The sequence below is a fragment of the Martes martes genome (assembly GCF_963455335.1).
Source record: "Martes martes genome assembly, chromosome: 5".
Classification (NCBI taxonomy): Eukaryota; Metazoa; Chordata; class Mammalia; order Carnivora; family Mustelidae; genus Martes; species Martes martes.
Genome location: NC_137892.1, coordinates 81,467,845 through 81,492,227, shown reverse-complemented (window position 1 = coordinate 81,492,227; position 24,383 = coordinate 81,467,845). Strand labels below are relative to the sequence as shown.

At 36.5% G+C, this 24,383-nt stretch overlaps 1 protein-coding gene across 1 annotated transcript in view; it reads left to right on the top strand.

Moving 5' to 3' along the window:
- The window catches only part of MTREX (Mtr4 exosome RNA helicase), a 119,460-nt gene that overhangs the window by 58,410 nt on the left and 36,667 nt on the right, over positions 1-24,383 (top strand). The window contains exons 17-19 of the mRNA XM_080803307.1: positions 3,824-3,996; positions 4,760-4,828; positions 23,075-23,203. Of these exons, the coding sequence (XP_080659433.1) occupies positions 3,824-3,996; positions 4,760-4,828; positions 23,075-23,203 (371 nt within the window). The remainder of the gene's footprint in view (positions 1-3,823; positions 3,997-4,759; positions 4,829-23,074; positions 23,204-24,383) is intronic.

The following is a 24,383-nucleotide window of genomic DNA, read 5'->3' as shown; positions in this document are numbered from 1 at the left end:
TACTATTTTCACCTTATTAGTATATCCAAATTAAAATGTAGACTGTTGTCTTTGGAATTATAGAGCTAATCTCTGTAACTTATAGTGCTTTATGTTTTATAACAAACTTGGATGGCTGGCATACATGAGATCTTTTCATTTTGATTTACTGAATCCACATTAGATTTTCCAGTGAGCTGTAGAGTAAAACTTAGAGGATTTCACTGTTTCTGTTCTGAAAGGAAATATGCAAAGTTAATTTTAATCTTTTGTTTGTGTTATTAATAGGTAATGCCATGGTTGGTAGCAATAGCTGTGAAGTTAAACATGGGTTTGATTCAAGACTATCTGAACTTTAGTTGGCTCATCGAAACTAGGATAATAACTAGTTCATCTAGTTTGTGAAAGTTAAATGAGATAATTAATGTTGAATGGTCACTGAGTACTTGTTGTAACTACTGATAGTATTGCTGTAGATCAGGAAAGCCATTTAAACTTTAACGTGTTAGAAAATTTGCTCAGTACTGGGAATAGCAATCCATTTTTCCCATCACTCCCAGGTCTGTATCTGTGCACATGTTATATGATATTAATACATCTTTGGAACCAGAACCTTCCCTCTCCCTCAAAAAGAGGAAATTGTTTGCGAACTCTTTTAAGAGTTTATTGCATTATCTCTCACCTGGTGTTTCCTAAGATCTTGAGACTTTCCCATGGTCTGCACTGCAGTGAAACCAGCTTCTTATACTCAGGTTTCTCTACTCTTTAATTGACTACACTTACTTTTCTGGAGTTGTATATAGCTGTAGTTAGAATCCTAAATATAAAATACATGTAATTTCTTAAAGTGTCTCAGACTTTTGACTCAGTAGTAAAATGGTCTTAGTACAGAAATGATTTGGAGAGAGAATGGGGAGCAGTATTTAAGCCATCCTACAGGTGTTTATTGTCTCCTTGAACTCTTGCCAGTGCTTATTGTTTCACTGACTCCTGCAAACAGTGTTACTCTGTAATTTTAGATGGGGCAGCAGTATTAACATTTCTGTGTGGTTTTTGTTATAAAACTTCTTACTGACTTTAGCCTGTCAAATATTCTTTTATAGTTTTGTAATTGTTTCTCTTTTTGCCGTAATATGTATTAAGAATAGCTTTCTAGTCTTCAGTGAATGGAATTCATTTCCTATAAGAAGACTTGTAGTTCATTTAAAAATAAGGTGATGTATTATGCCTAAGGGAATGCAAAAGATCAGAAGTTTGAGGGAGCAGTCTGTGAGAATGTTGAATATGATAATAAAAATAATAACAGAATAGTTGTAGTATCCTCCCTGGGTGTGTACTATGTGCTATACTTTTAGCTAAGTACTTTCTGTATCTTTCCAGTTAATCTCTAATTATACTTTTAGGAGTATGAGTATTTTTGTTATTTTCATTTTGTGGATAAAGAAACTAAAACACACAGATTTAATAGAGGAGTTTGATCATTGGAATAGAATTGAGAGTCTAGAAATAAACCCATACACCTGTGGTCACTTGATTTTCAACACGTGCTCTTGGGGCAGTGGGCTAGCCATATTTAAAAGAATGAATTGAACCCTTACTGTATATACAAATTACTTGAAATTGAATGGAAGTCCTAAATATAAAAGCTGAAACCATAGGGGCGCCTGGGTGGCTCACTGGGTTAAAGCCTCTGCCTTCGGCTTGGGTCATGATCCCAGGGTCCTGGGATCGAGCCCCATATCGGGATCTCTGCTCAGCAGGGAGCCTGCTTCCCTCTCTCTCTCTGCCTGCCTCTCTGCCTACTTGTGATCTCTGTCTGTCAAATAAATAAATAAAATCTTAAAAAAAAAAAAGCTGAAACCATAAAACTCTTAGAAGAAACCATCAGTTTAAATCCCTAGAACCTTGGATTTGGCAGTGGTTTCTTTTTCTTTTCTTTTTTTTTTTTTTTTTTTAAGATTTTATTTATTTATTTGACAGAGAGAGATCACAGATAGGCAGAGAGGCAGGCAGAGAGAGAGGGGGAAGAAGGCTCCCCGCTGCGCAGAGAGCCAGATGCGGGGCTTGATTCCAGGACCCCGAGATCATGACCTGAGCTGAAGGTAGAGGCTCAACCCACTGAGCCACCCAGGCGCCCCTGGCAATGGTTTCTTAAATAAGACATAAGCAACAGAAGAAAAAGTAAATTTGTTATAATCAAATTGAAAACTTTTGTACCTCAGTAGGCACCAACAAAAAGTAGAAAGAAAGCCCACGGAATGGGAGAAAATAATTTGCAAGACACATATCTGATACCAGTCTAGTTTCCAGAATATGGAAAGAACTCGTATAATTAAACAAAAAGACAAATAGTCTAATTTTTAAATGGACAAAGTATTTGAATAGACATTTCTCCAAAGAAGATAAACTATTAGCCAACAAACAAGCACATGAAAAAGATGCTCAACATTTCCACTCCCGGGTATATAACCAAAAAAAAATTTTTTTTTCACACACAAAAACATGTGCATGAATGTTCATAAAAACATGATTCACAGTAGCTGAAAGGTGGAAATAATTCAGTCTATCACCTGGTAAACAGATCACTAAAATAGTATACCCAAATAGTGAAATAATATTCAGCCATAAAAAGGAGTGAAGTGCTGATACCTGCGATGCTGCTATGATATGGATGAACCCTGAAAACATGCTCAGTGAAGGAAGCCAAACACAGAAGGCCTTGGTATACCGTGACTGCATATATATGAAATATCTAGAGTAGATGAATCCGTACAGATAGAAAGTAGGTTGCCAGGGGCTGGGGGAAGGAGAAAATGAGGAGTGTTTGCTCAGTGAATATAGAGTTTCCTTTTGAGGCAGTGAAAATATTTTAGAACTATGTGGTGGGGATAGTTGCGTATGTTGTGAATGTACTTTGTTGATGGTGAGTTTTATGTTTCGTGTATTTTACGCCATTTGCAGTAGTGTTTGTTCACAGTGAGATGTAGGCATAATGAAATGAGTGAGGAAGGGAGGTCAGCACTAGATGCAAGAATTTGAGCAGAAAATGCTATCATAGATGGTTAGATGAGCTAAGATAAAAATTGGGAAAAAGAGTTTGTGTTTTGGTTACTGACTGAGAGAAAGAACTGTGGTTGAATTGCCTGTTCTCAGTGTTAGTGACCTAGACCCTGATGGTGGTGGAGGTCTCATGACAGTAGCAAACTGGATTCTTTCTGAAATTTAAAGCAACTATTACTTTAAAAGTCCAAAATAATTCTGTCTAATGGGACTTTCTGCAGTGGTGGAAATGTTCTGTATCTGAGCTATTCAAATCCAGAAGTCAGTAACCAGTTGAGTTACTGACAGTTGAGTATTTGAAATGGTGCTAGTGCTATTGAGGAACTAAATATTTAATTTTATTTAATTTTCATTAATTTTAATTTAAAAAGCCACATATGGTTGGTGTCTGCTGGTAGTATATTGGAAAAACCTGATGTAGCACATTTCTGCCAATACAGAGTTTTACTGGACAATGAGGTGTTGAACAACGTAGGCCTAGAATTCTTAACTAGTTAATACCCTCTCCCACATCCATAGGGAGAGTAACAGCTCACCAGATAGGATCATTGTCAATTCAGACTCAATTTGAGGATTCACAATTAGTGACTTGGGGGACTTTAATGTAGAACCTTCATGAAGAAAGAAAATTCTCGGAATGACGTGCAGTTATCTCTGAAGTCTTTCCACAAAATTTCTAGTCTTTGCAAGCTTTGTTTCCTACATTGGTAGAAGAAAAACAGATGTATCTTTGTATAATTTACATAAAGTATTTTTTAATATTTTACTTGTGTTTTATTTATAGAGGTAAAGAACTCAGAAGAACAATATAATAAAATAGTAATACCAAATGAGGAAAGTGTCGTCATCTATTATAAGATCAGACAGCAGCTTGCCAAACTGGGTAAAGAAATTGAAGAATATATTCATAAACCAAAATATTGCTTACCGTTTCTACAGCCAGGTCGTTTGGTAAAGGTATGTCATTTTTGAGTAAAGATTCTAATTGTTCTGTATTAATTACATTGTTTTGCACTATTCACTTGGAATTGATTAAGGGTGAGATCATGTGTGAAGGCCTCTTAATCTCCACTGATTTTCATTTTGGGGGGTATAAATCGAAGGAGATACTTTTGGTGTGGACATATAAAGTATTTCCAGTTATGAAATAAAAAAATAGAAGCAGTTTTGTGTGCAGTTTTAAGTCCTGGATGAATTCATTACCTGTAAAATATAAAAGATTTCATATAGTCTCAGAATAAATACATCATATCATTTTAGAAATTTGTTTGCCAGGGACGCCTGGGTGGCTCATTTGATTAAGTGTCTGCCTTTGGCTCAGATCATGATCCCAGGGTCCTGGGATTGAGTCCCACATTGAGCTCCTTGTTCAGCAGGGAGCCTCTTCTGCCTCTTCCTGCTGTTCTCCCTGCTTGTGCTTGCTCGCTCTCTCTCTCTCTCTGACAATTAAATAAATAAAATCTTTTAAAAAAAAGAAAAAAATTTGTTTGCCAACTGAGATACTCCTCTTGTTACTGTTTTAGAGGCCTATGATATTTGGTGATGATTTTTTTCTTTAGGGTTTATATCTTTTTCCTTAAGTTTAACCGATCTTTCAAAAAATGTTACTAAGAACTCTCAAAGTTTTATTAGCCTATAATGTGGACATGGAAGTCTATAAAAGTCAAAAAGCAATTTTGAGCATAAATGTTTTTATTTACTTGCTTCCCTTTCTTTTTAGGTAAAGAATGAAGGAGATGATTTTGGCTGGGGAGTAGTGGTGAATTTCTCAAAGAAGTCAAATGTTAAGGTAAACCATTGCCCTTAAGGTAGAATCATATATAAATGTCTAGTAAAAAGTTTTTTCAGACTCATGAAATTGATCAAAGTAGAAATAGCATTACATTAAGAGAAGCTATAATAAATTCTTCCATAGGAATTAGATTTTTGAATAATCTTAAATTTTGTCTTCAAAGTGCAGTTATTTTCCAAACAACAACAAATTTTAATTTCATGACAGTTCACATGTCTTCTCTGAATTCATCAATACTTTTTATAATTTTACTCTTTAAATTGAATATTAGAAAAAATTAGCTGCTGATACGGAAAATTAGAATTTTGATTTAGGTATATAATAGAGAGTTGAAGAAAAGGTATTAGAGGAGCTAGTCAGTTTTACTTATTCTCTTTAAGGGAGAACAATAATAAAGTTGGCTTTCGCCATTATTTATATGAATATTTTGAAAAGATAGTATGTAAAGTTAAGGAAAATTTTATTACTTTGTTAGATGAGTAACTGTCTTAAAATTAAGTTAGCCACCCTGTTATATTTTTGTCTCCCAATATGTGACCTCAGGCAGCATTTTGTATCTCCATGTATATTTTTCTTTATTTTTAAAAATGAATAGGTTGCAGGGCATCTGTGCAGCTCAGTCCGTTTGGTGTCCAGTTCTTGATCTCAGCTCAGGTCTTGATCTTGGGGTCATGAGTTCAGGCCCGACACTGGGCTCCACACTGGGTGTGGAGCATCCTTTAAAAAAAAAAAAAGAAGAAGAAGAAGAGTTTGCGTAAGATACCTGCATACTCATAAAGCTGACCATCTCATGATTTTGTTGTCATTAACTTTGTTCCACCTGGGTATAGAGAAAGTAGAAATTAAGCTTTGGGATTGGAAGTTACTCCTGAAATATGTAAATAAATTTAGAGATAATAAAGTCATTTCTTGGGAGAAACAAGTTCATAGGTTTGGGGGTGCCTGGGTGGTGCGTTTGGTTCAGCGTCTGCCTTCAGCTCAGGTCATGATCTCAGAATATCCTGGGTTCAAGCCCTGTATCAGGCTCCCTGCTCAGTGGGAAGTCTTGCTTCCCTCTCTCCTTCTTCCCCTTTCCTCCTGCTTGTGCTCTCTCTCTCCCTCTCTTTCAAATAAATAAATAAAATCTTAAAAAAAAAATTCATAGGTTTGTGATCAGTGTTTTTGTAAATGATCTGTGATTCATCCCACTGAAGAACTCCTTAAGGATATTTAGTTTTATTACCATTCTGATACATTACCATCTTCATTCGTAATTATGTTTTGTCTTTTAAGTATTTCCCCACTTGTTATCTCATTTGATCCCAATTAGGTAAGGATTCATTGACCACAGACAAAAAGTCTCTGTGCTTACTCATTTGATGAATAGCAGAAAGCAGATAATGAAAATAGAAGGCAGAATAGTATGAATACTTTAGTAAAGATATAAGTAAGGTGCATTTGGAACTCAGAGGAGGAAGAAATTGTATCTGAGCTATTAGAGATGACATCTAATTAGGAAAATAATTTAAAATTTTAAAGGAACCTTGGAGAATGAGTAGCATTCATTTGGTGGATATTTATTTACTGCTGAAGGAGCAGTGATATGCAGCAGGCCCAGAACATTTCAGGTAAAGAGTGAAATCTTTTAGAAGTATTGAAGTTACTCACAGAAAATGATGAATGGATTTGAGTATATTCAGTCCAGATACCTAAACATTTGAAAGCACTGGTAGGTGTTTGAAGATTAGTTAGTTGGTTGGTTGATTGGTTTGCTTGGGTTTAGTTTGGTGCTTTTTTAACCTGTTTATTTTTGAGGGAGAGATTGATCTGATCAGAAGTTACTGTATTGACAGTGTTTGAAGGATATTGAAAGAGATAGCATAGTAGATACAAGTTTATCTATTAAGGAAACTTACTGTTTTGGGTGAGTCAGAAGGAAGATGGTAATAGGAATAAGGGTTCAGGTGGAGGATACTGAGGAACTAGAATGGACACTCTTGAATGGGAAGTTGGGGGGAGCTTTAGTGATGATAAGATTTCGAACTTAGGTGAAAAATTGGCTGTATTGAGCCAACAGTATTAAACTGGATAAAGTTTGCCTCTCTCTTTCTCCCCTCCCCCCACCTTATTTTAAATATACAGTGAAGTAAAGCTTTGAATTTTAACCTTGACAAAGATTGGGTATTATTCATTTGAGCCATGATAAGAACTCAGATATGACTTACAGGCTTTTATATTTTCTATTTTACCACCTTTAGCCATAGGAAGACTATAAAATGCTTGCCTACCTCTTCTCTCTTCCAAAGACACACACTGGTTTCTTTAGGAACAATTATTAGTAACAAAGGTATGATCTTCCTTGAGAAGAACTTGAAAGGATAGTCTTCATTTAAACTTCTGACAGCTGTTGTTTTTCATGTACAATGAAAAGTGTGGCTATAAATGCTAAATGTTGTGGTTCCATTCATATTTTTTTTTTAAGATTTTATTTATTTATTTGAGAGAGAGAGAATGAGAGAGAGAGAGCATGAGAGGAGAGAGGTCAGTGGGAGAAGCAGATGCCCTGCTGAGCAGTGAGCCTGATGGGGGACTCGATCCCCGGACTCCAGGATCATGACCTGAGCCGAAGGCAGTTGCTTAACCAACTGAGCCACCCAGGCACTTCTCATTCATACTTATATAACCCATGGTGGAAAAGCCTTTGCCAGTTTACTAACTTAGCTATATCTAAGAGAATATTGCTAGGACAGAATATTTTTACTTGTCATGTGCTGAAGTGCTATGTGTTTCTTTCACTGCAGGTTTTACATTTGTTATGTGTTTGTTTTTTCAACAGATTTATTGAGATATTATCTACGTACTATACTGTTTACTCATTGACTTTTAGTAAATTCACCATCACCACAATCGATTTTAGGATGTCTTCATCCCCTCAAAAGTTTTAGGATGTCTTCATCCCTTCAAAAGGAAAAGGAAACCTTTGTCATTCCACCCTATGCTCCCACACCCTCAGTCCTGAGCAGCTACTAATCTACTCTCTATAGATTCTGAAAATTACATAAAATTGAATCGTGATACAGTGTTTTCCTGCAACTGTCTTCTTAGCCTAATGTTTCCAGGGTTTAAGCATGTTGTAGTGTATATCAGCACTTTGTTCTCTTTTGGGACTGAATAGCATTCCATTATACAGATACATGACATTTTGTTTATCCATTCATGAGTTGATAGACATTCGGATTGTTTCTACCTCTGGGTTATTACAAATAATACCTCTATGAACATCCATGTCTGGGTTTTTGTGTGGACATATGTTTTCATTTCTCGAGAGTGAAATTGCTGGATCCTGTGGATACTGTATGACCATTTAAAGAACTGCCAGGTTGTTTTCTAAAGTGGCTGCACCATTTCACATTCCCATTAAAAATGTATAACGGTTTTTATTTCTTCACATCCTCACCACACTTAATGTCTGACTTTTTTATTACACTCGGTATATAGTGCTATCTCATTGTGGTCTTGAATTATATTTCCCTGATGACTAATATTGCCAAGGATCTATTTATGTGTTTATTGGGCATTTGTATATTCTTTGGAGAAATGTCTTCAGCTCTTTCACCCACCCACATTCAAATTGAGTTGTCATTTTTTTACTAAGTTATATGAGTTCTTTATCATATTTGATTTCCAGATATTTGTCTCCCATTTTGTGGATTATCTTCACTTTTTTTTTTTTAAGATTTTATTTATTTATTTGACAGAGATCACAAGTAGGCAGAGAGGCAGGCAGAGAGAGAGGAGGAAGCAGGCTCCCTGCCGAGCAGAGAGCCCGATGCAGGACTCGATCCTAGGACCCTGAGACCATGACCTGAGCCGAAGGCAGAGGCTTTAACCCACTGTGCCACCCAGGCGCCCCTATCTTCACTTTCTTGATAGTGCCTTTTGATGCGCAAAAGTTTTTAATTTTGATGTAATCCAAATTAAGTCTTTTTTTTTTTTTCTTGTTACTCACGGTTTTGATGTCATAAATAAAAATTACTGCCAACATCAAGGTCATGAAGATTTACCTCTGTGTTTTCTTCTAAGAGTTTTATAGTTTCACCTATTATATTTAGGTTCCTGATCCATTTTCAGTTTTCTGAATGTGGTATAAGGTAAGGGTCTACCTTCATTCTTGTCCTAGCCCTGATTATTGGAAAGTTTTTTCCTCATTAAATGATCATGTCATCCTTGTCAAAACTCAGAAGATCATAGACACATGGCTTTACTTCTAGACTCTCAGTTCTATTTCATTGACCTCTGTCTATTCCAATGCCAGTACCATATGGTCTTCATTTACCATATCTTTATAGTTAAGTTTCAAAAAAATAGTTTTATGAGTTCTCCAGCTTTGTTCTTCTTTTTCAGGATTGTTTCGGCTATTCTGGGATCCTTACAGTTTCATATGAATTTGATTATTTGCTTGTCAGTTTTTCCAAAGAAGTCAACTGGATTCTGAGAGGGCTTGCACTGAATCTGAGCATGGAGAATACTGCTGGCTTAACATAATTGAGTTTTTCAGTCATGAACATAACATGTTTTCTTTATATTTACACTTTTTTAAAAAAGATTTATTTTAGAGAGAGAAAGTGAGTGAGGACAAGATTGAGATGAGGGGTAGAGGGAGAGAATCCTCAAGCTTCTCCCAGCTAAGCAAGAAGCCCAGCATGGGGCTAGATTACAACAACCCTGAGATCATGACCGGGGCTGAAATCAAGATTCAGTTGCTTAACCAACTAAGCCACAGAGGCGTCCCTTATTTAGATATTCTTAATTGGTAACTTACTGTTTTTCAAGTATAAACTTTCACTTTTTTTCTATATATAAGCCCATGTTGTATCTGCAAATAGAGATGTTTTTGTCCCTTTTCAATGTGGATGCATTTTAGTTCTTTTTTTTTTTTTTTGCCTAGTTGTTATGGCTAAACCCTCAAGTACAATATTAATAGAGATGATGAGAGCAGGTATCCAATTTTTTTTTCTAGATTTAGGGAGGAAACATCCAGTGTTTATCCATTATGAATGATGTTAGCTCTGGGTTTTTGTTAAGTGTCCTTTACCAAGTTGAGAAAGTTCTTTCTATTCGTAGTTTGTTGAGTGTTTTTGTAATGAAAGATTGTTTTGTTTTATCAGATGCTTTTTATGTAGATAATCATGTGATTGTTTTTAATTCTGTTTTGTGTTTGTTCTGATGTGGTATATTAGGTTAATTGATTTTTAAGTGCTAAACCATTTTTGAATTCCTGGGTAAATCCCACCTGGTGCTGCATTATTCATTTGATTTTTTGCGGATTCATTTTGCTAGTATGTTGCAGAAGACTTTTGCACCTAAATTTCTTGTGATGTCTTTGTCTGGGTTTCGTAACAGGTTAATGCTGGCCTCATAATGAGTTTGGAAGTACTCCCCTTCTCTTCTGTTTTTTGACGAGTTTTTGAAGAAATGATATTAATTTTTTTTTTAATTGGAAGAATTTGGCAGTGAGAACACCTGAGCCTTGGCTTTTATTTGAGTGTAGTTTATGATTATTAACTCAGTTTGATAGGGTCTGTTCAGATTGTTTATTTCTTCTTGGGTTAGTTTCAGTGATTTGCTTTCTTAGAAATTAGTCTATTTCATCTAAGTTACCTAATTTACTTGTATATAATTGTTCATGGTATTACTTTATAATCCTTTTTATTTCAAGAAGGTCGTTTAGTAATGTCCTCTCCTTCATTTCTTATTCTTATAATTTGAATCTTTCATCTAGTTAAGTGTTTATCAATTTTGTTGATCTCAAAAAACCAGCTTTTGGTTTCACTAATTTTTTTTTTCTACTTTTCATTATCATTGATTTCTGCTCCATTTTTGTTAATCCTTCTATGTGCTAGCTTTAGTTCTAGTTTTCTGGGGTTCTTTTTATTGTCTTAAGGTAGGAGGTCAGGTTATTAATTTGAGATATTTTTTCCGTTTTGATCCAGGCATTTATGCCTATAAATTCCCCTCCATGGAAATATTTTAACTGCATCCCATATGTTTTGGTGTAGTTTTCTTCATTTTCATTTACTTCCAAGTATTTTCTAATTTCTCTTTTGATTTCTTCTTTGACCCACTGGCAGTTTAGAGGCGTGTGTTAATTTCCATCTATTTGTGAAATTCCCAAATTTCTGTCTGTTTTTTATTTCTAATGTCATTTCTTTTTTGTTGTGAAATAATTGTCATATTTCAGTCCTTTCAAATTTCTTGAAATTTTTGTTCAATGGCCTGACATATGGTCTGCCCTCAGAATGTTTTATGTGCAGTTGAGGAGAATGTATATTCTGTTTTGGGTGAGATAGTCTATAGATGTCTGTTAGGTCTGGTTCATTTGTGGTGCTGTTCAAGTCTTTTGTTTCTTTTCTTGCAAATCTTTGTCTATTTGTTCTATGCATTAAAGTAAGGTATTGAAGACTCAGCTATTTTTCAATTGCTCTGTCTCCCTTCATTTCTGTCAATTAAAGTGTCTCTCCTATACACTGCATAGTTGGATCTTTTTTTATTAAACCTGAAAAATCTCTACCTTTTGTTTGGGTTCCTTAATCGATTGGTTAATCTATTCACATGTAGTGTTACTGATATCATTGGATTGTGTCTTTCATTGTGCTTTTTTTCTTTAGTCTCATTTCTTTTTTTGTTTTTCTAGTTCTCTACTGCTTTCTTTTGCATTAAGTGCTTATTTTCTAACATAACATTTCAGTTAATTTTAATGATTTCTTTCTCTACTTTTTATATTTTTTTCTCTACATCTCTATTTTTTGTTTTTTTCTTAGTGGTTGTTAGGGTCTTTCATATTCAGTATTTCCATATTAACTTAATAGAATAAATTTCAGATTTATACTGAATTCCATTGAGATATAGAAACATTACTCCCATATACACTTGTTCCATTTTTACTCTTGTCGTATAATCTATAAGTGTTACAAATCCAACAATACATGTTACAATTATTACTTAATATCATTTTATGATTTATAAAGAAGCTTAGAGAAGAAAGAGCAAGCATTTATTTATAGCTTTTATTACATTAATCTCATTATTTATCGTTTCAGGTTTATTTTATTGGATCCTGTGGGTTCAAGTTACCATCTGGAGTTATTGCCTTAGCTCAGTATAACTGTGCTCCTACCCATTATTACCAACATACCCATTATTAAGTATGTTGCAGACTTAATAATTTACTATATATGTATAGTTTCATTTTTAAATCATTTAGGAGAAAGAGAAATAATTTTTGTACTGTCTTTTATAGTTACATAATTACTGTTAACCAGTGCTCTGGTTTTTTTTTAATTTATTTTAATAAACATATAATGTATTTTTATCCCCAGGGGTACAGGTCTGTGAATCGCCAGGTTTACACATTTCACAGCACTCATCATAGCACATACCCTCCCCAATGTTCATATCCCCACCACCCTCTCCCGTCCCCCCTCCCCCAGCAACCCTCAGTCTGTTTTTTGAGATTGAGTCTTTTATGGTTTGTCTCCCTCCCAATCCCATCTTTTCATTTTTTCTTTTCCTACCTCCCCCCAACCCCCCCCCCCACCTTGCATCTCCACTTCCTCGTATCAAAGAGATCATATGATAGTTGTCTTTCTCCGATTGACTTATTTCGCTAAGCATGATACCCTCTAGTTCCATCCACGTCGTCGCAAATGGCAAGATTTCATTTCTTTTGATGGCTGCATAGTATTCCATTGTGTATATGTACCACATCTTCTTTATCCATTCATCTGTTGATGGACATCTAGGCTCTTTCCACAGTTTGGCTATTGTGGACATTGCTGCTATAAACATTCGGGTGCATGTGCCCCTTCGGAGCACCACGTTCGTATCTTTAGGATATATACCCAGTAGTGCAATTGCTGGGTCATAGGGTAGCTCTATTTTCAGTTTTTTGAGGAACCTCCACACTGTTTTCCAGAGTGGTTGCACCAGCTTGCATTCCCACCAGCAGTGTAGGAGGGTTCCCCTCCTCATCCTCGCCAGCATCTGTCATTTCTTGACTTGTTAATTTTAGCCATTCTGACTGGTGTGAGGTGGTATCTCATTGTGGTTTTGATTTGTATTTCCCTGATGCCGAGTGACGTGGAGCATTTTTTCATGTGTCTGTTGGCCATCTGGATGTCTTCTTTGCAGAAATGTCTGTTCATGTCCTTTGCCCATTTCATGATTGGATTATTTGTTCTTTGGGTGTTGAGTTTGCTAAGCTCTTTATAGATTTTGGACACTACCCCTTTATCTGATATGTCGTTTGCAAATATCTTCTCCCGTTCTGTCAGTTGTCTTTTGGTTTTGTTGACTGTTTCCTTTGCTGTAAAAAAGCTTTTCATCTTGATGAAATCCCAATAGTTCATTTTTGCCCTTGCTTCTGTTGCCTTTGGCGATGTTCCTAGGAAGAAGTTGCTGTGGTTGAGGTCAAGGTTCTCCTCAAGGATTTTGATGGATTCCTTTCTCACATTGAGGTCCTTCATCCATTTTGAGTCTATTTTCGTGTGTGGTGTAAGGAAATAGTCCAATTTCATTTTTCTACATGTGGCTGTCCAATTTTCCCAGCACCATTTGTTGAAGAGGCTGTCTTTTTTCCATTGGACATTCCTTCCTGCTCTGTCGAAGATTAGTTGACCATAGAGTTGAGGGTCTATTTCTGGGCTCTCTATTCTGTTCCATTGATCTATATGTCTGTTTTTGTGCCAGTACCATACTGTCTTGATGATGACAGCTTTGTAATAGAGCTTGAAGTCTGGAATTGTGATGCCACTGACTTTGGCTTTCTTTTTCAATATTCCTTTGGATATTCGAGGTCTTCTGGTTCCATATAAATTTTAGGATTATTTGTTCTATTTCTTTAAAAAAAACGGATGGGATTTTGATAGGGATTGCATTAAATGTGTAGAATGCTTTAGGTAGATTAGACATTTTCACAATATTTGTTTTTCCAATCCAGGAGCATGGAATATTTTTCCATTTCTTTGTGTCTTCCTCAATTTCTTTCATGAGTACTTTATAGGTTTCTGAGTATAGATTCTTTGCCTCTTTGGTTAGATTTATTCCTAAGGTATCTTATGGTTTTGGGTGCGATTATAAATGGGATTGACTCCTCAATTTCTCTTTCTTCTGTCTTGTTGTTAGTGTAAAGAAATGCGACTGATTTCTGTGCATTGACTTTATATCCTGACACTTTGCTGAATTCCTGTACAAGTTCTAGCAGTTTTGGAGTGGAGCCTTTTGGGTTTTCCACATATAGTATCATATCCTCTGCAAAGAGTGATAGTTTGACTTCTTCTTTGCCGATTTGGATGCCTTTAATTTCTTTTTGTTGTCTGATTGCTGAGGCTAGGACTTCTAGTACTATGTTGAACAGCAGTGGTGATAACGGACATCCCTGCCGTGTTCCTGACCTTAGCGGAAAAGCTTTCAGTTTTTTTCCATTGAGAATGGTATTTGCAGTGGGTTTTTCATAGATGGCTTTGATAATATTGAGGTATGTGCCTTCTATCCCTACACTTTGAAGAGTTTTAATCAGGAAGGGATGCTGTACTTTGTCAAATGCTTTTTCAGCATCTATTGAGAGTATCATATGGTTCTTACTCTTTCTTTTATTAATGTATTGTATCACATTGATGGATTTGTGGATGTTGAACCAACCTTGCAGCCCTGGAATAAATCCCACTTGGTCGTGGTGAATAATCCTTTTAATGTACTGTTGGATCCTATTGACCAGTATTTTGGTGAGAATTTTCGCATCCGTGTTCATCAAGGATATTGGTCTGTAATTCTCTTTTTTGGTGGGATCCTTGTCTGGTTTTGGGATCAAGATAATGCTGGCCTCATAAAATGAGTTTGGAAGTTTTCCTTCCATTTCTATTTTTTGGAACAGTTTCAGGAGAGTAGGAATTAATTCTTCTTTAAGTGTTTGGTAGAATTCCCCTGGGAAGCCGTCTGGTCCTGGACTTTTGTTTGGAGATTTTTGATGACTGTTTCAATCTCCTTACTGGTTATGGGTCTGTTCAGGCTTTCTATTTCTTCCTGGTTCAGTTCTGGTAGTTTATATGTCTCTAGAAATGTATCCATTTCTTCCAGGTTGTCAAATTTGTTGGCGTAGAGTTGCTCGTAGTATGTTCTTATAATTGTTTGTATTTCTTTGGTGTTGGTTGTGATCTCTCCTCTTTCATTCATGATTTTATTTATTTGGGTCCTTTCTCTTTTCTTTTTGATAAGTCTGGCCAGGGGTTTGTCAGTCTTTATTAGTTCTTTTCAAAGAACCAGCTCCTAGTTTCGTTGATTTGTTGTATTGTTTTTGTAGTTTCTATTTCATTGATTTCTGCTCTGATCTTTATGATTTCTCTTCTCCTGCTGCGTTTAGGCTTTCTTTGTTGTTCTTTCTCCAGCTCCTTTAGGTGTAGGGTTAGGTTGTGTATTTGAGACCTTTCTTGTTTCTTGAGAAAGGCTTGTACCGCTATATATTTTCCCCTCAGGCCTGCCTTTGTTGTGTCCCACAGATTTTGAACCGTTGTGTTTACATTATCATTTATTTCCATGAATTTTTTCAATTCTTCTTTAATTTCCTGGTTGACCCATTCATTTTTTAGAAGGATGCTGTTTAGTCTCCATGTATTTGTGATCTTTCCAAATTTCCTCTTGTGATTGAGTTCTAGCTTCAGAGCATTGTGGTCTGTAAACATGCAGGGAATGATGTCAATCTTTTGATACCGGTTGAGACCTGATTTATGACCCAGGATGTGGTCTATTCTGGAGAATGTTCCATGTGCACTAGAGAAGAATGTATATTGTGTTGCTTTGGGATGGAATGTTCTGAATATATCTGTGATGTCCATCTAGTCCAGTGTCATTTAAGGCCTTTATTTCCTTGTTAATCTTTTGCTTGGATGATCTGTCCATTTCAGTGAGGGGAGTGCTAAAGTTCCCTGCTATTATTGTATTACTATCGACGCATTTCTTTAATTTTGTTATTGATTGGTTTATATAGTTGGCTGCTCCCATGTTAGGGGCATAGATATTTAAGATTGTTAGGTCCTCTTGTTGGACAGACCCTTTGAGTATGATATAGTGTCCTTCCTCATCTCTTATTCTAGTCTTTGGCTTAAAATCTAATTGATCTGATCTAAGGATTGCCACCCCAGCTTTCTTCTGATGTCCATTGGCATGGTACATTGTTTTCCACCCCCTCACTTTAAATCTGGAGGTGTCTTCTGGTCTAAAATGAGTTTCTTGTAGGCAGCATATTGATCTGTTTTGTTTTTTTATCCATTCTGATACCCTGTGTCTTTTGATTGGGGCATTTAGCCCATTAACATTCAGGGTAACTATTGAGAGATATGAAATCAGTGCCATTGTATTGCCTGTAAGGTGACTGTTACTGTGTATTGTCTCTGTTCCTTTCTGATCTACTACTTTTAGGGTCTCTCTTTGCTTAGAGGACCCCTTTCAATATTTCCTGTAGAGCTGGTTTGGTGTTTGCAAATTCTTTCAGCTTTTGTTTGTCCTGGAAGCTCTTTATCTCTCCTTCTATTTTCAGTGATAGCCTAGCCGGATATAGTATTCTTGGCTGCATGTTTTTCTCGTTTAGTGCTCTGAATATATCATGCCAGTTCTTTCTGGCCTTCCAGGTCTCTGTGGATAGGTCCGCTGCCAATCTAATGTTTTTACCCTTGTATGTTACAGACTTCTTTTCCCGTGCTGCTTTCAGGATTTTCTCTTTGTCGCTGGGACTTGTAAATTTTACTATCAGGTGACGAGGTGTGGACCTATTTTTATTGATTTTGGGGGGCGTTCTTAGCATCTCCTGGATTTTGACATTTGTTCCCTTTGCCATTTTAGGGAAATTCTCTCCAATAATTGTCTCCGGTATACCTTCTGCTCCCCTCTCTCTTCTTCTTATGGAATCCCAATTATTCTAATATTGTGTCATCTTATGGTGTCGCTTATCTCTCGAATTCTCTCCTCGTGGTCCAGTACATGTTTGTCTCTCTTTTGCTCAGCTTCTTTATTCTCTGTCATTTGGTCTTCTATGTCACTAATTCTTTCTTCTGCCTCATTCATCCTAGCAGTAAGAGCTTCCATTTTTTATTGCACCTCATTAATAGCTTTTTTGATTTCAACTTGGTTAGATTTTAGTTCTTTTATTTCTCCAGAAAGGGCTTTTATCTCTCCAGAAAGGGTTTCTCTAATATCTTCTATGCCTTTTTCGAGCCTGGCTAGAACCTTGAGAATCGTCATTCTGAACTCTAGATCTGTAATATTACCAATGTCCGTATTGATTAGGTCCCCAGCCTTCAGTACTGCCTCTTGTTCTTTTTTTTGAGGTGAGTTTTTCCGCCTTGTCATTTTGTCCAGATAAGATTTGCTTTCTCCTCCTCTAGAATTCCGCTGTTCTTGGTGAGTAAAGTTGGTCTTGGCTGGGTTTCTTGTTTCTCTTCTGAGGGAGGGGCCTGTTGTAGTGATTCTCAAATGTCTTTGTCCAAGGTGGAATTGCACTGCCCTTACCAGGGGCTGGGTTAAGTAGTCTGCTCGGGTTCGCTTTTGGGAGCTTTTCTTCCCTGAGCGCTTTCCGTAGCGTTCCAGAGGACGGGAATGAAGATGGCGGCCTCCCAATCTCTCGGCCCGGAGGAGCCGAGAGCTTGGGGTTCCGCTCCTCAGTGCATCCTCAGGGAAATGCGCCCAACCGCCCCGCCTCCCTGGCTGCGGTCACGCCGGTAGGTAAGCAGTCAATTGCTGGCACTTGGAGAAATGCACCCTGTTGCTTCCGTCTCCGGGCCTCTGGCCACGCTCCGAGCCCACCCAGCCTGCGACTGGCACAAGGTAACCCCGGGCTGAGAGCTCACTCCTTGGCTTTGTCGCTGTAGCCTGCTTCCCCTCTCTAATACCTGCAAGGTCTGTGGCACTCAGACACTCCCTGTCCGTCTATGACCCCGCGGGACCTGGGGTTACGCTGAACCCACCTGGGCTTCCCCCCAGTTTAGTCTCCGGAGAGATGTCCCTCCGTGGAGCAGACTTTTAAAAGTCCCGATTTTGTGCTCCGTTGCTCCGCCGCTTGCCGGGAGCCGGCCCCTCCCCCCGCAGTCTGTCTTCCCGTCGCTTTGGATTCACTTCTCCGCAGGTCCTACCTTTCAGAACGTGGTCGATTTTCTGTTTCTAGAATTGTTGCTCTTCTTCTCTTCAATTTCCCGTTGGATTTGTAGATGTTCACAATGGTTAGATAAGCTATCTACTTGATCTCCTGCTACCCAATGTCGTGTCAGCCTGCTACTTCTCCGCTGTGTTGACTCCTCCTCTCCAGTGCTCTGATTTTTCATGTAGATTTACTAATGTCTAGTGTCACTTGCTTTCAGTCTCAAGAATTTCTCATATTTTTTATAAAGTGGGTTCTGCTAGCAACAAATTTTCTGTTTTTGTTTATCTGGGAATATCTGTTTTTGAAAAACAACTTTGCTGGATTTATAGATTCTTGGTTAACAAGTGTTTTTCTGTGAATATGCCAATCCACTGCCTTCTGGTTTCCATTGTTTTGGTGAGAGGTTTCTGCTGTTAATCTTACTGTGGTCCACTGTAAGGAGTCTTTTTTTTTTCCCCCTGTTGTGGATTTCAAGATTCTCTGTTTTGGCTTTCTGCATTTTTACTATGATGTGTCTCTGTTCATCTCCTTATACTTACTCTACTTTGAGTCCATTAAATTTCCCAAGTATGTAGATTAATATTTTTCAGTTAATTTGGGACATTTTCAGCCATTATTTCATCAGATATTTTTTCATCTTTTTCTCTCTTCTCCTGGTACTCATGGATGTATTGTACTTATTGGTATCCTTTATTCGTCTAAGGTTCTGTTCATTGTCTCTTTTTTCCCCCCTGGTTTTTGGGTTACATAATCTCTCAGTCTATGTGCAAACACTTTTTTCAGCTACTTCAGATCTCTTGAGCCCCTTCAGTGATTTTTTTCATTTCAGGCATACTTGTACTTATGAATTCAAGAATTTCCTTTTTGGTCATTTTTAATCATAACTGTCTCTTCATTGATATTCTGTATTTGATACAACATTGTTATTTTACCTTCCTTTACTTATTTACGATTCCTTTCGTTTGAAAATATGTATACTGGCTACCTTTTAATTCTTTGTTTAATGCGATATCTGGTCATTCTCATAGGCATTTTCTTCTGTTGCCTGCTTTTTTCTGTATTTAGGTACTGGTTCATACCTTTCTATTCATGTCTTACAATTTTTCTTTGAAATTGAACATTTTAAATAATATATTGTAGCACTCTTGGTACTGGTCCCTCTTTCCCTCCCCTCACACAGTTATATTGTTATTTCTTGTTTATTAGTTTAGTGATTAGCTTGATGGAGTGAAGTCTGTTCCAGTTACACTTATAAACTTCTTTGTGCTGAGTGACACTTTAGGACTTGTGGAGTATGTGAAGCATGGAAGCAGTATTCTCAATTTTTTTTTTTTTTATAGATTTTATTTACTCATTTAAAGACAGAGCATGGATAGGCAGGTGGCTGAAAGAGAGGGAGATGAGCAGACCCCTGCGGAGTGGGAATCCCTCGTGGGGCTCAATCCCAGGACCCTGAGATCATGACCTGAGCTGAAATCAAGAATAGGATGCATATGGGGTGCCTGGGTGGCTCAGACCTCTGCCTTCGGCTCAGGTCATGATCCCAGCGTCCTGGGATCGAGCCTCGCATTGGGCTCTCTGCTCAGCAGGGAGCCTGCTTCCTCCTCTCTCTCTCTCTGCCTGCCTCTCTGCCTACTTGTGATCTGTGTCTGTCAAATAAATAAATAAAATCTTAAAAAAAAAAAAAAGAATAGGATGCATAACCAACTGAGAGAACCAGGGCCCCTTAGCGTCAGGTTTTTATGGCTTGCCTCTCCCAGCATGATAGGAGTGCCTTAAAGGTAGGGTAAACAAGGGTAGTTGAGGCCTTGAGTATTCTCAGCAGTACTACAACTAAGATAGAGCCTTGGGCCAACCATTGGTGACTGGCAGAAGAAGGGTGCCCCCAGCACTCAGCCTCATTTACCCAGAACTTATGCTTATCAGTGGGTTGGTGGGAGCAGGATAAGCAGTGCTGCCATCCTATGTCTTTTGGGAAGATGGCCCTCCAACTGAGAGCTGCAGGGAGAAGGAGCCCTACTGTGTTTTTGGATTCACTAGTCTGCAGTTTTTGTCTTGCTAAACTAGGAGAAGTGAGGTGGAAATGATCTTGGTTTACAGATCAGACACATGTTATTTGTAATAAATTTTGTCGATTTTCTTGAATAGATGTTTCTTCACCTCCTGTGTGCCCTGAGAACCATTTCCAGAGACTTTACATGGTTGGTTTTTTATAACTTTCCCAAGTTTGCTAGAGAGCAGGGTTTGTGATGCATTCCTCATGTTGTCATGCTAGTAATTGATGTCAGAATTTATATTTAAAGGGAGAAAAATTATACCTAACATAATTATAATTACATTTGCACACACATACATAGTGAACAAGTTTTTAAATGATTTACTTTTTTTGGTCCTTAATCCATGTATAAAAGTATTGCCAATTGATGAGAATTCTTTTAGGCAAATATGGAATGGGGACTAGAGAAGAACACATTTCAGTTTTTTTTCTGCTTAAGTTGGTGGTGAAACTCATTTCTCCAGTGAGTTACTTACATTTGTTCGCTAAAAACACGAAGTACTTAATTTATTGATTTTGTAATCTAGGTCAGAATACTAATAACAGAGATTTTTGTGGTCAATAGGGTTTGGTAGAAGGAGGAAAAATACACAGTAAGGAAGAAGATATTTGAAGCATTTTAAATAGATAAAAATGTAATTGTCCACATTGTCAAAATTTATTTTATTATATTTCTTTACCTTCTACAAACTTGAAATTTTCATCAAAAGTATATTTTAATCTGATAATTTCCATTTATAGTGTGAAATTAGCCACATTTTAAATGTAATGAAAAGTTGGGAAAAAGAAAGTTCAATTATATGATTAAGAAGTTAAAAATAAGGACATAGGTGTAAAAATTAAAAGAATGTATACTAATACCATCCTTAAGCCAACTAGAACATTTAGTAATTATTCTCTTATGTAAAGGATGACATTGTTGATCCACCTTTACCACAGTATAGAGCTTAGAAATAGTTCAGTGAGAACTATTTTATCATCTTTATTTTTCGAGAGAGCGAGAGAGAAGAAGCACACAAGCAGTTGGGAGGAACAGAAGGAGAGGGAGAGAGAGTCTTAAGCAGGCCTCATGCTCAGCACAGAGCCCAACTCTGATAACCGTGATCTGAGCCAAAATCAAGAGTCAGACGCTTAATCAACTGAGCCACCTGGGTGCCCTGAATTATTTTATAATCTTTAAGAAATACTTTTAACAGAAGATTTCCATTTAATGCCTCAATAAGGAAGTCTTTGAAGGGTGTTCCCATCGTACGCTTAAGGATGTTTCTGTAATGTGAATGATTTTGGTAACTTTACAAAGAAAGATGACGTAGATATACTTGAGTTCCAATAGTCACTTCTCTGTTTTGCTTACAGAGGAAGAATATTAAGTTTATAAATAAAATCCATAGGATTGGAACGAAACACAAAAGGCAGTTTTAGATTATCTAGATACAGTACAGATTGTTCATAAATCTTAGATTATTTTTGTTTGAATACTCAGTTGTCCCCTAACCTTTTGGAGTTCATTCATTCATCAAACTTTGGAATGGGTCTTACTTACAGGGTTTTTTCCCTTCTGGAGGCAAAGATAACAGTCATTGATTCTCCTTATAGTCTTTTGTCCTCTGGAAGAATTTAACAGTTGGGTTATAACTTTCTAGCTCATTGTTTCATAAAATCATTTTATCTTGACTAAGCTTTACATAAATATATAATTTTTGCAGCCAGAAACTTAATTGAAAATACTAATCAGGAGGTGCCTGGATGGCTTAGTCAGTGAAGCATCTGCCTCCTGTTCAGTGGGGAGTCTGCTTCTCTCTCTCTCCCTCTGCAGCTCCCCCTGCTTGCACTCTCTTGCTCTCTCTCTTTTTGTCAAATAAATAAATAAAATATTTTTTTAAAAAAGTAAATACTATTTAGCTTTGGTTTGTTTCTATACCAAAATGAAGACTGTTTTGATGAAACATCTTTAAAAATAAGAAAAAAAAACATATTTGGGGGGAAAAAAAGTACATGGAGGAAAAAAACTGGGTTTGAGGAATGGAGCTTGTGCTTTCAGAAATTTGAATTCAGTAATTTCAAATAATTATTGTATTTTTGGTTTGCATTTGGAAGTGTATTTGTTAAGTGGTAGTTTATTGCAGAAACCAATCGTAGCTATGGGTTTATTGTCATTTCTTGAAAGTTTTTCAGTTTTGAAGAATAACTATGCCTGGAGGATACCAAGCACTTAGTTCTTTGACATGTTTACTCCTCAATCAAAATAACTTTCCTTTTATCTATTTTATGCAAAAGGGATCATTCAAAAAAGACCAAGAAAATATCTTAATGCTCTTTGAAGGTTACTGCTGTCAAGGAAATTATCATAAATTACAGATATAATTAATCCTTGGATCTTGAGAACCATATTTTTATTAGAGAATATAAAAGGCAAAAGTCTTTTAATAAAATGATATAAAATCACATTAATGAGGTGCCAGTGTACTAAGCAATAAAGTAATCTACTTTAGTATAATTTACATGTTGTTTAATTAGGATGATTTGAAGACACAGATTTATTTTCTGAAACTCTTCATTTCTTATAGTTTCCTTTTCTAATTCTATAACATTAAATAAAATTATAAACTAATCATTGGAAACTTAAAATGACATTTTATGTCAATTAATGGTTCGTATTTTTTTTTTAAAGATTTATTTTAGAGAGAGACAGTGTGAGCAGGAAAATGGGCAGAGAGGGAGGGCAGCTGATTCTATTTAAATTCATAAGTATCAAGTCTATAGCCATACCACCCTGAACATACACACAGTCAATCTCATTTGAATTCATAAGTATCAAGTAATATCTGTGTTTTTTTCATCTAGTGGATCATGTTGAAGGATGAAGGACAGCCCTCGTTGCACAAAATAAACATTTACTGTGCTATATGTGCCATTCGTAATGCTAAATACTGAGAACATAGTCCCTGTACCTGTGGAACTTAAAATTTGTGGGCCAGGATTTAAGAAATAATGAGCTTCTTTTATCTTGTTTTTTTCCTAGCCTAATTCCGGTGAACTGGATCCTTTATATGTAGTTGAAGTACTTCTGCGCTGTAGCAAAGAAAGTTTGAAAAATTCAGCTACTGAGGCTGCAAAACCAGCTAAACCTGATGAGAAAGGAGAGATGCAGGTTTGCACTTTATTTTCCATCTTCAGATTTCAAATACTTTTTGAATTATTTATAATCACTAGATTTCCTGAATATGATTATAATGAACATACTGTCTTGATTTCTAAATGGGAAGATTTCAAGGCTTTTAAAGGTATGTTAAAGCCATCTAAAATATCAGAAGGTTGGTTAATGAGATTTAAACTCTGTTTCTAGGGGCACCTGGGTGGCTCAGTCGGTTAAGTGCCTGCCTTCCATCTTTGGCTGAGGTCATGATCCCAGGGTCCTGGGATCAAGCCCCGCGTCGGGCTCCCTGCTCAGTGAAGGGCCTGCTTCGCCCTCTCCTTCTTCCTGCTGCTCTGCCTACTTGTGATCTCTCACTCTCTGTCAAGTAAATAAATAAAATCTTTAAAAATAATAATAATCTCTTTCTATTATCAAATTTTGGTCAGGTAAATAATGATAAAAGATAAAGAGAATATAATAATATAAATTTTCACATGAAGTTGGATTTTACTTGAACTGTAATGATGTTTTATCATTTTTGTGATGAAATAACATTACAGTTTTACTTCATCCTATTTATTGTATTCCTATGAAATACTGAAGCAGAAATTTGATAATTAAAAATCCTGCATAAGTTTCCTTAGTTGAAACCATTTAATTTACATGTGCTTTTAACAGAGTTTTAGTTGAAGTATAGTTGACATAATATATTAATCTGAGGGTTGCAATATAGTGACTCAGCATTTTTATATATTAGAAATGCTCACCACAGTAAATGTAGTGACCATCTGCCATCATACAAAGTCATTACAGTATTATTGGCTGTATTCCTATGCTGTACTTGTCATCCCTATGACTTATTTCATAACTAGAAGTTGATATCTCTTAATCCCCTTCACATGTTTCATCTGTCACCTCACCCACCTAGCCTCAGGCAACCACCAGTTGTTCTCTGTATGAGTGTGTGTTTGGTTTTGTTTGTTCCTTTCATTTTTTAGATTTTACATATAAGTGAAATCATGAGGTATTTATCTTTGATTTATTTCACTTAACATAATAACCATGGTGTTGCACATTCATCCATGTTGTTACATATGACAAGATTTCATTGTTTTTTATGTCTGAGTAATATTACTCTGTGTGTGTATGTGTAACACATCTTCTTTATCCATTCATCTGTTAATGAACAATTAAA